This window comes from Uloborus diversus, chromosome 10 (genome assembly GCF_026930045.1).
Source record: "Uloborus diversus isolate 005 chromosome 10, Udiv.v.3.1, whole genome shotgun sequence".
In the NCBI taxonomy this organism is placed as follows: Eukaryota; Metazoa; Arthropoda; class Arachnida; order Araneae; family Uloboridae; genus Uloborus; species Uloborus diversus.
The window spans coordinates 63,156,082-63,168,549 of NC_072740.1; the positions used below are offsets into that span (position 1 = coordinate 63,156,082).

At 30.3% G+C, this 12,468-nt stretch overlaps 1 protein-coding gene across 1 annotated transcript in view; it reads left to right on the plus strand.

Moving 5' to 3' along the window:
* The first annotated feature begins 263 nt into the window (after positions 1–263).
* LOC129231027 (trypsin-like) overlaps positions 264–12,468 on the plus strand; it is a 34,613-nt gene continuing 22,408 nt past the window's right edge. The window contains exons 1-3 of the mRNA XM_054865274.1: positions 264–309; positions 8,107–8,189; positions 10,442–10,548. Of these exons, the coding sequence (XP_054721249.1) occupies positions 264–309; positions 8,107–8,189; positions 10,442–10,548 (236 nt within the window). The remainder of the gene's footprint in view (positions 310–8,106; positions 8,190–10,441; positions 10,549–12,468) is intronic.

The following is a 12,468-nucleotide window of genomic DNA, read 5'->3' on the forward strand; positions in this document are numbered from 1 at the left end:
AACCATGTTATCTTTAAAACTGCAAGGCAAGATTTTTACCACCAGAGCTATGATTTAGGAAGGTCTTCTGCACTTTTGCATCCGAAAGCGAACTACTGCGTTGTGTGATGTTAGCTTTTAAAAACATGGGGGGTTTCAGGTCGAGTTACTCCCTCCGCCCGAGAGCGTTGTCCGATCAGATGGCAGGTAGGCACCAAGCCGGTTCTTTGCGAAGAGTCAGATATATAAAAGCTTGGAAGTGAAATGTGGGCTGAGTTTCCGCCATGTGGTTCATAGCTGTGTTCTTCGCGACGTCCACATTTGCTCAAAGTAAGTATATTCGTTTTGTTTTTTCTCAAACCGCATAAAGGCCTTGAACTTCATCTCTCTTGCTTTGAAAACATTACGGAGAGGATTGAATGATCCAAAAAGTTAACTTTTTAAAAAAAAAATTGCTTGTTTCAATTCCTGTAAAGTAGAAAGCTGCACGTTTTAAAATAGTTTGTTTCAGTGAAGTACAAGGAAGTTTATGTGTAGAAGTTGTTTATATATTCTTAAGCGCTCAAAAAAAAAAAAAGGTTGGGGGGGGGGGGTAGTAAATTACTTTGGTTAAAATTAAAAAAGGAAGGGCTGAAATGAGAATTAAAATTAAGATTAGCATTTCATTTAAATTATATTGAAACGTCTTTTTCAGACATAATTTCTCAGCGAACTTGAGGAATAGTTAATTACATACATTAAAAAAAGAACACATTAAAAAAAACCATTTAAAAAAAAAAACAAGTATCGAAAACATATTTTATAATGAATATAAAACATTTTTTTCTTCCAAACAAAAAGTTCTTAACTGTGAATGCTTGCATAGTATTAGTTACACATGCGTGTGACCGTTAAGATACCAATCGAAGACGATTAAGTCCAAATGAAGTTGTTTTTGAGAGCTAAATGATTCTCCTGATGCTTCTTTAAATATCGTTTCTTTGACATGAAGCCAACATCATAGTTTAATTTTTATTCTAGTTTAGTTTTACGTCCGGTAAGATACCAATCCAAGATCATTAAGTCCATGGAAAGTCGTTTCTTTGAGTTAATTGATACTCCTGATGCTTTTTCAAATGCTTGCTTTTTTGAAGTAAACCTAATGTCGTAATTTAGTTTTCTTCTATCTAGTTCATTTTTAGATTGTTTTCCAGTCACATCATGTGATGCTAAGCAGGCTTGGAGTCAATTACGAGGGAATGTAATCGATTACGATTATGATTACGGGCACAAAAAAAGGGGGATTACAAATACGATTACGATTATAATCCTCTGTCAAAACGTGATTACGATTACAGCAACTATCCGATTATGTAGAAAATGTAATCGATTACGATTATAATATGCCAATTATGATTTTGATTACGATTACAGACTTTTGTAATGTATATATATATATATATCTATATATCACTCATTTGCACCAACACCGTGATAGTTGAAAATTATGATTTTTGATTTAATATTAAGAGATAATTGCAACTACCATGTAGTATTAACTTAAAGATTATTTATTTTGTATTGTTGCGCTGTTGCAGAAAAAAAGCAATATATGATAGATAAAAAAATCTAGAAAATTCAAATTGCGTACTTACACAACGCTACAAATGACTGTACATTGTATGCAGGTATAGGCACACTCTTCATTAAATGTTTACACAGTGCATATTGTTATTGACTAAGCTGTTCATTATTATTTTGCCATTGCAGTAGTTCTGCCTTAAGCCTCGCTTACGGGCGATAATTTACTGCTGAACAGTTCAACATTTTAGAGCTTAAAATTTCTGAAAATTGTGTGATATATTTCAGCATTGTATTCTCAATTGTTTAGTATATTATCAGTTAATTTAATACGCAGTTACTTTAAAAAGAGAAAAAAAAAACCTTGTATGGTTCTATATGCAGAAAAACTGCAATGAAATAAAATACACAGAAAGTGTAAATAAAAGATACGGAACTAAACAATTGAAAATTAAAAAAAGAAAGGAATTAAATACATTTAAGTGTAATTAATACTTCAAAGATGTCTGGTTTTTTTTTTCTCGTTCTTTAAGAAGTGAAAAAAGTTCCAGCAATGCTAAACAATCGTCGGACTAGAGCAGATGACGCAGATATTAAAAAAATACTTGGGTAGTATTATTTTTAGCAAAAGGATACATATGAGTGTTAGACCCCTACAATTCTGCAGGATCGATTTTATGATCATTTGCATACGCTATTTGCATATGCTTTGATTTCATTCTTGAATCAATCACATACTAAAGAAATTGCACTTTTACAAGTGCTAAAAGTTTTCAATTTAACACTAATAAAAAAAAAGGTTAGGCATAACATGTTTTGCTATGATTTCCCCTTTTTAGTCATACAGCTTTTTTTTTTTTTTTTTTTTGCCTAAATGAGTATTTTATAATAGTATTTATACACAGTTTTAATGCAGCAGTGAAGTGCAATTTTTCTCACTTTAAAAATGTGGCATAAAAAGCTAATTAAATTTCCAACTTTGTGTAATTCCTTCATACAATAAAACGTAAACCAATTTTATTAAATCTATCAATGCAAACGTTTTATGCGAAAAATTATTTTGAAAACATACAAAAAAAAACTTATTCACCAGGATTTAGATCAGATGGCATGTAGCAAAAATTGAATGCAATACGTGTAAAGGCAAGAATGTTTAAGGAATCACTGAAACACAAATGCAAATTTGGTTTTCTTTTGACAAAATCTTTTTTCAGTCATTCACTATTTTCTCATGAAAGTATAAAAAAAACCAAAAACTTTTTGTTGCGCGAAACTTAGTTGTACTTTTGATATCATTGTACTTTTACTGCTAAAATACGATTTTGAGGCGGCAATGTGCTTTGCTTGACTGCCTAATATTGACAGATGAAGGGGAAACTGATGAATGACCAATTGTAAGGATTTGGGAAGTCATTCCCAAGAAGCCCTGAAACGTTCCTGTCAAAGCAGATGCTCACAGGGTACTAATTGTACTAAACACTTAAGATAGGACTCGATTTATGACTCTTGTTTGCAAACAGGGACGAGTGGGGACGAGCACTGAATAGACGTTTAAAGAAAGAAGTCGTTTTCTGTTACTATTGAACTATGTTATCTTTTCATACATTAGTAAAAGGGCGGCTTATATTTTTTCATTTTTAGAAAGTCAAGATTACACGATTACAAGGGGAAATTATGGATTATTTTACTTAGATTACAGTTACGATTACGCATGAAAATCCTGATTATGATTTCGATTACGATTACGGCATTATCACATCTACAGATTACGATTATGATTATGATTACACAAAAACGTAATCGATTACTCCGATTACGATTACGTAATCGGCGATTACTCCAAGCCTGATGCTAAGTAAATATTTTGCCACACATTATTGAATAATCCTAATAAGTTTATGAACTACTATGCTAGTATGTGGCAAAATTTCTGTTTCATAAATGACAGAAGATAAGGTAAACCGACCAGCGAATGAACACTTAAGCACAATTTCATAAGTCCTAGCATTTTTAAATATTATAAAATTAAATTCTCGCGTCAGTTAAAACATTTTAATTGATCAATGTACGAGTAAATGTGTAAAAAAAAAAAAAAAAAAAAAAATGCGGGAACTTAAATGGTACCGCTTCCGGCTTTTTTGGGTGCTTAACGACCCAGTGAAGAAACACTGGCAAGCTTTCTTTTGATTTTAAAAAAAATCGAAATTTCTTTGAGATACATTCATTTTCGTACTTTTTTGTAATGCAGATAGTTTTACCGTGTTTATTTATTTCATTTTATATCTATTTATTTATTTGCAAACAATACACTTTTTTTTAGCGTATTACTGATTTGTTTTCGTTTTCTTTAATTACTTTATGGCATATTATACTACATTACATATTTCTTTATTTATCTATGTATTCTGTTTGTAAAATATTCTAATAAAGTTAATTAAAAAAAAAAAAAAACGAAATTCAGTAAACTCCCGATTATCGGCGGTTGGATTGTCCGCGGGTGTTTTCACAATTTTTACATTCACAATATTGTTGAAAAAACTTCAATCACGAATTAGGAAGAAGTTTTCTTAGAATGTAAAAACAATTAGCCGACTTTTTTTTTTGGTAAAAATTAAAGATATGTACTAATATTATAGTCATGAAATGTTTTTTTTTTTTTAATTATGATTGTCTTATTGTCTATTTTCAGCTTTTACATACAATTTTTACTCACAATGTTATCGTTTTTAGCTGTAATATTTAATTGCATGTTTGAGTGTTCTTCATATTTATTTGCTATTTCATCCACTAGTAGCGTTTTTTTTACCTATGATTCGGATTATCCGCTGCTTTCGCTTATCTGCGGTTACCGTGTCACCCTATTCCGCGGATAATCGGGAGTTTTTCTGTAAAGTGAAATTTATTAATAAAAGGTAGAAGTGCTAAAGTAGTTTCTGAAGCATTAAACAAATAAATAAATGATTAAATAAATAAATAAATAAGTTTGTGCTATAAAATAATTAAGTAAAATATTAAGTTGTCATAAATCATATACTAATAACAATAAAGCACACATGAAAGCAACAAATATGTTGGAGCTGTTGGAGAAGACTATAACTTCTTCTGATCCTTTTTGCAAAACGTTTAGCAAAAATAATGAAATAAATGAGCAAATTAATAGCAATAAATATCTCTTGTATACATCCATTGCATTTCACCGCACTTCATTTGAGACTAATGTTTGCTATCGATATTTTCTAAAGTTATTTTAAATATATTTTGCTGCTTCGTGTGTGAGCCACGTGTTCCTTAAGTAACAATTCCGTTTTTCATCTTTATCATTTTCAGTGTATAGTAATGAAATATAGTTCTTTTATCTATGTATATAATGATGAATAAAGTAAACTCAGTGTCGCAACAACCCAATGTCTATGGTACTCAGCTTAGTTTAAGAGTTCAAGGGCTCTGGAGGAAGGCGGGGCAGGGCGGATGTTCTGGTTAGGTGGTCAATTTTATCATGAATATATCTACTACTGATACACATACTTTTATTTTTCTCATACTGATCTTTCATAAACATCACTAGTTAAATCTTCAGAACGAAGGAAATACATTCTTTCTGTAGATTAATGAAACTGCATATAGTATTTTTTCAAACTAGTTTGCTTCATTTTCGAAACAATGCAGAAAATAAAATCATGTTCATTATTTAATTGAGCATCCTGAATGTAGAAAAACAAACCGCAAATACATTTTTTGAACATTACATATGAATTTTACATTTGATTATTTATGTTAACCGGCTTAATTTCTTAAGTGCAAATATTTGAAAAAAAAAAAAAAAAAAAACTAAACGTGCACCAGAGCAAGAAAAGTGAAGGAGAAAAAGCAGCGTTAAAACTATTGAGGAGAGATAAAATTGAGGGAGTGAAGACTTTCATTCATGAAACCAAGACCCCAAGTCACGTGATAGATATTAAAGCAAAGCAATGGAAGAAAGGGTTTCTTTCGCTTGTTTCACGCAAAACGTGCCAACCATTTGTTGTTGTTGAGTCACATGACTTGGGTTCCTTTAGGTCAGCTTTTGCTAAGCCAATGATTGGGCTTGTTACCTCCATTTTAATTCCTGCTCTAAGGTTAAAACACACAAAATTTCAGAATAATTGCTGTCACTTTTTTTCAGGTTTACAAAGGACCTTTTTCAGTGAGAAAAAACAATCAGAGCTTCACATACGTAAGCAAAGGTAGTAATGAAACACGAGAAAGTGGAAGGCAAAAGCTATTTACTTCGTTTCACTTAAGATATTGTTGTTTACACCTTTGAAGTTCACAAGTTTCGGGGGAACTGTGGCTCATTACAACCCCATTCCTCGTTCATCATATTGTTTTTTCACCATAAGGCCATTATACTACCCTTTCAAAAGAATTTTCTCGGAAGCAGTGGTAGTAGAAGTAGTAAATGGATTATTTTCAGATTGCAATTTTGAACAGATTCTTTAAAAACATTTCAGTTTAATTAGCGATTTTAAAAACATCTACAAAATGAAATTTTTGAAGTTTATATAAACTTACAAAATACTTAATTTGAAGTGATCTATGTTTATTGAATTATTGGGACCAAATGTATAACATTTTTAGTATTTTGTTGGTATTGTTATTATTAGTATTGATAGTATTAAATAAAAAAAGTGACTCTTCGTTGAATTAAATGTATTAATTTTTGTAGATAAATTTCGAAAAAGCACGAAAATTCTATACACATCAACTTTGAATTTTTTAAGAAACAAATTATACATATGGCTGATCAAAATCCATGCTAACATTTGTTTTATACACATATGGAGACATCTTCAAAAAAAAAAAAAAAAAATCAGGACCTTACCTTGAACAGAAAATAAGTCTGAGGGGCTGGAAAACACTTGGATCTACAAAAGCAGAAGTCTGAGAAAAACGTAAATAAAGATGGTTATGGTATGAAGCCAACATTATTTACTGCTTGTTTCTTGAAATGTGTCTAAAACTAACCGAGTTTCACATTTCAGGTCTAAAATTTATATCCAAGATAACTTTGAATATTTTGAAAACAAATTGTACATGCCTGACCAAAATCCATGCAAACTTTTGTTTTATACACATATAGAAACATTAAAAAAAAAAAAAAAAAAAAGTGGGTCACGGGACGCTCGTCAGAAGTGAGAACTTTCATAGGATTAAATTATTATCATTATTTAGTCCTATGAAAGTAACAATTGGCTTATGGTAGCTATAATAAGCAACGAAATTTTTGCATTGCATGTTATCAAAAAATCTTGCAAAGACTGCATCAAGTACAATTCCGTGACTTGTAGTGGCTTCTTCTGGCTTATTAATCATTTGTAATTGTAATTTGGATTGTAGAAACGATAGTAAATTTTTACCTCGACCACAGAAGCAAAATTAACATTAAAATCTGCGATTAAAATTAAATGAATTGTATAATAATCTTGATTAACTGAAACAGAACCTTCTTATGTATAATTTAAAAGCTGTTTATGAATAAATTGAACAATACTTGAAATACTTTTGTTTGGAGATATATAAATGTTGGCAATAATAATTTGATGCTTTGCTTCATTGAGACGACTTCAAAATTGCTCTACATGAAAAATAATTTTATTCTTTGATCATCATTCAGACTACTTTTAAACATAAATTTTGATGTCGGTGCAAAAACAATAGATTAAATGACGAGTCGTTTCTAAATATTTCGTTTATCAGAAAAACACTCGAACTTACGAAACATTTTAGATTTTACTCTGTTATGAACAAATTAAATGTTTATTTATTATTTTTGTTTTCTCGGCCGTCCCCAACCCCTACGTTGCGGAGTCTGCGGGGATGAAGTTAGTTTAAAATATGTACATCTTATCACAGTTCAAAACCCTAAATGAAGCGAGATATTTTTAGTATAAGTAATCGCAAAAACGTTTTTATTTTGAAAATAAATTTAAAGATTAAATGCTGTTTTGAATATATATTGTTTACAATGTTATTGGTATTACATTGTATTATTAAACTCACCTTTCGTTAGGAGATTCCGTTATGTTGCAACGATCATTCATCTTCTATTAGTTTCATTATAGTTTCATTACTGTTTCTACTATCACTTAACGCTTAAAGCTGACCCAAAGAGTAAAGAAACAAAATTTCCCCGACCATGCGTGCTTCTGTCGTATGCGCGAACGAAAGGAATGCCAGACGAGAGTTGCGCCGTTACGCGCGTTATGTCACAAATCGGTTTACCCTCCTATAAGAAGTTATCACTTCAAAAAAAAAAAAAAAAAAGAAAACAGGACTTTACCTTGAACAGACAAAAAGTCTTAGGGGTAGCAACAGGAAAAAATGTAAGGGCAAACAATAAATGCCAAAAACTAAATTAATTAATTAACAAAATACAATAAATAAATGCATAAATAAATAAATAAATAAATAATGATATTTTTTTGTCATTTTTTTGGATATTGCTTAAAGTCACTAAGTCTGTTTATAGAATTTTCAATGTAATTAATAAAATTCTAAGATGCTTTATTTTCGACTTTCAACTTCTAGATTGTGGAGTCACTCGATACGGCAATATTTCCGAGAGAATAGTCGGGGGCAGGCTTGCATCCAGAGGAGAATTTCCATGGCAGGTAATAATAGTTTTAAAAACAGCGTTTCTCTTAAAATCGTGGCCTTTATACTACGTCTGGAGAAAGTAAAACGTAACATATTCCTGAATATTCTCCTTCCCTAAGGAGCATAAGTTTATTGTAAACCTCAACTGAAGCTGAACTGAAACTAAAAAATATTTTACCTCCGAAATCTGCAATTTTCATACTTGAAGCCAATTGAAGTAAAGGGGTGTAAGTGCCAAAATTAAACAATTGGAGATTACTAGTTCAAATTGTGGAAGAAACTCTCATCTCTTTTGAGACAAGAGATGGTAATAATAGCCCTGGCAGGTGCTGCAATTTCAGCATTACTTCTCAAAAGTTCAAAAAGACCACTCACAACCTTTTTCTTCTCACTGACTCATTTTCAGCAATAGCTGAAAAATATTTTTCTTCAGAAATCTGCAATTTTCACATTTGAAGCCAATCAAAGCAAAGGAGTGTAAGAGCCAAAATGAAACATTTGGAGATAACTAGTTCAAATTTGTTGACGAAACTCTCATCTGTTTTGGGACAAGAGATAGTAATAACAATTCCCTAGTAGGTGCTGCCCTACAGCTTTACTTTGATAAACTTTCCAATGGTATTTCGTATGATTTGATATTACCCCACGTTTTACTCAAAAGTTCAGAAAGCCCACTCACATACATCCCTTTTCTTCTCACTGACTCACTTTTGGAAAATGATAGCTACTAAGAGAGCGATAAAATGCTAACTCGAACTTCCTAAATTACGTACTCAAAATAAAAAAAATAATACGTAGCTTACTAATGCAATAAGTTTAAGGTAAAGAAGCTCACCTAGTTAGAAATATTTGCTTAGATTCAACCAAGAAATTATGTTGGACTAAATTTGTTTTTTGCAAATTAACTTATAACTGCGAATGCATTTAGAAAATTCCAATTTTGCGATCCATTTGAGACAGTTTTAAATTGTTTATCAGTATTGAATAAATAGCTACCTAACATTGATTTATCATTGTGCTTTGAATAATGAACAATCTTGTAACATTTTACATTACTTTCCATTTTTGTGTACGCTCTGTAACCTGTATATGAACAAAATTTAAAAAAAAGGTTTTCACGCAAAAATGTGTTTTTTTTTTTCCAATTTACAAGAGCAAAAAAAAAAAGTGCTTAGAAACTATTTAATAAAAAACGTGTTGCCTTAAAGGCCGAAGGATATCACGTCATCATATTACGACTTTTTGAAAGTTGAAAGTGTGATAGTTTACCATGTTTAAACTCTTTTCTAAATGAAGGAAGAAAAAAAAAAAGAAAAAAAAGAAAGAAAAACCGTTAATTTAGCTAGTTAAGAATGCGTTGGAACGCATCTCTACTGCCAAAAATACCGAATGTCTCGAGCAGATCTGTTGTTTATTATTCTAATAAGAAACGGAAAATGTTTCAACAGTTACTGTTATCTGGTCTATTCCTATCTGTTTGTATGAACTGTTGTCAGAGCACGTGTTGTATTTCGCCGACAGTCTTTCTGTCACTTTTTATGCATTGAATAGGATTTATATGAAAACCTTGTTGCCTTGTTACCATAATGGAATTATGTTAATGCAATTTCGGCAAAGACATCAATTAACGTTAAAAAGCATCACTTTCAAGAAATGTTATCTTGTTATTTTCATTCTCAGAGCAGAGCTCGACTTAATAGACTGAAGGTTCGGGACAAGTTAAATCGACTATCAATAAGTTCCATTCAATGAGAATGGTGCCCTCTCGTATTATAAAAAATGAAGCAGTATTTGCTTAATGTACTAAATTTTTTTTTTTACTGTAAATAAAATTGTTAAAACGTTGTTACATTTTTACCTTGTTAACTCAAATATCCGTTTCTTAAATCCATCAAGTCAGTTCATGCTGATTTCGTTCATATTTTAATTTTTCACCTTGAAACTAAAATTATGAAAATATGTAGCCTAGATTAATGCTTTGCCTAAATTTCATTCTGGAAATGAATTCCTTCGTGATATCGAGTTTTTGTTTGGTCAGTGTAGAAAAAATCCAAATTTTTTGTAAGCGATTTCTAAAATATGCATTTTTTGTTTCTGAAAAAAGTTTTGTGTTTTAAAATATTTAACTTATTCAATAAACGCCAATAATTGAGCCAACTATTTCTAAAAATTAGAAATAGTTGGCGCAACTAGCATATTTGTTACTCATCAAATCTATGTCAGCTGCAGATGATAATAATTTTTTCTGCTTCTTTTCCAAATAAAGATTTCTTTGGAGCTTAATCATCCTCAGAAAGGAACGATCCCGCACTTTTGCGGCGGAGTTCTCATAGACCAGCAATGGCTTCTAACTGCTGCACATTGTGTTGTCAAGTAAGTGAAAAAAACATTGAATACGGATTCTTTAAGTTCGATGTATATTTTAGATACGTAGTTTTTGTCTTATTAGTAATGCAACTAAAAAAAAAATATTGATATCATTCTAGATTTTTTTAATGTAATTTTTACATAACATATTGATCTATTTTATAATTTGTAAGAGTCGCAATGCTTGATCTCAAAAAAAAAAAGATATATTTAGTTACGATTAAATTATTGTTTAAATTTAAGTGGAATGTATTTTAACTCACTTATAGTTTGCTCCTGATGACCACACAACGTTTTCAATTCTATGAACTCTGCACAAGTTAAAAGCTTAAACTTTTTACAGAGCATTAAGTTTTAAGGTAAATTTATGGTTTTTATGTTGAATTTATTTTTAAGATTACGTCAGCTATTATCATATTGAAAGTGATTAAATGATTATTATTATTTTTTTTTTTTTGCATCGACGGACACGATTGGAATGAAAAAACAACTTAAATAAAGCGCAAATTATCCATTAAAGTTTTTGCAGGAAATTTGGAGAAAAAAATAGATTATTTACTTGATAATTTGTACTTTATTTACGTTGTTCTACCACTTCAATTATCTTCTAGAAATAAGCTTATTTGATCATTTTTCATTTAATTGACACAACTGTTTGAAGTTTGTGGTCAGGGGCGTAGCTAGACCCGACTTTCGGGGGGGAGTTTTCTTCTTTTACATATATATATATATAAATATATATATATATATATATATATATATATATATATATATATATATATATATATATATATATATATATATATATATATATATATATATATATATATATATATATATATATATATATATATATATATACATTTTTTTAGTATTAAAGAAATGAGAGGGAGGTGTATCTTACATACTTTGGAAAGGGGTGACCCTATTCCGATACTTGTGTCAAACAAAACAAAAGCAAGGATTTTTTTATTTTTTTAATGTTGTGGAAAATTCAACTTTTTTTTCTTTTTCCTTTAATTTAAAGTGAAATTTTCTGGCATTCTCTTGTCAAAACCAGTCTTTCCAAATCAAGGGGAAGTCAAATATCTGATGAGCGTGTTCCGTTCATTTCAGTGTGACTGCGTAATTTAGAGGCTAACACACATCTACAAAAGCTGGCATCCCTGAAAGCTAATAGATACTTCCATTTCTGCCTGTAAATTGGATGTTTGACTTTCAATCTCATCGGTGGTCAGACTATAAAGACTATTTTTACTAACTTGGTTTGCACTAAAAGTATGAAATAAAATAAAAAAAGACTTCTTGAATTATAACCCACAAAAAATAAAATTGCTTTTCATATCGTTATATTTATATGTTGCTTTTTATGTATTTACATTTATGCTAAATCTAAAGCAGTTAATAAAATTTGAGTAAAAAAAGTTAGGGAAGAAATATAGGCGGTAGAAAGTTATTCGCTCAAATGCATACCATCTGTTCTCCTCTCAAGTCTTTATTTTTAATTTTATTAGCCGCTTTAGAATTTACATAAATATCTATTTGAGAGTGCAGCAGCAATTTTCGGGTATTATAAACAAAAGTCTTTTTTTTTTTTTTTTCTACTTTTTAATCCGAACCAAGCTAATAGAAATAATCTAGATTCATCTTGTTTATAAACATTTTATTCATGTAATGCTATGCAGTTTTTCTTTTGAATTAAAATAAAATTACCTTCAGAAGGGTTCGATGGGACTGATGTTGCTTTGCAGACTGTACTTCGTTTTCTTCAGACGACGTTAACTTTCTCTTTATAGAGCAATCCTTTTCGTCATTTTAATTTTTTTTTTTTGGTTGAAAAAAGCTTGTTATCGGTCTTGCTCGCTTCATTATGCAACAACTTTCACTTAGAATGTACTATTTTAAACAGACTGTACGTTTCCAAAA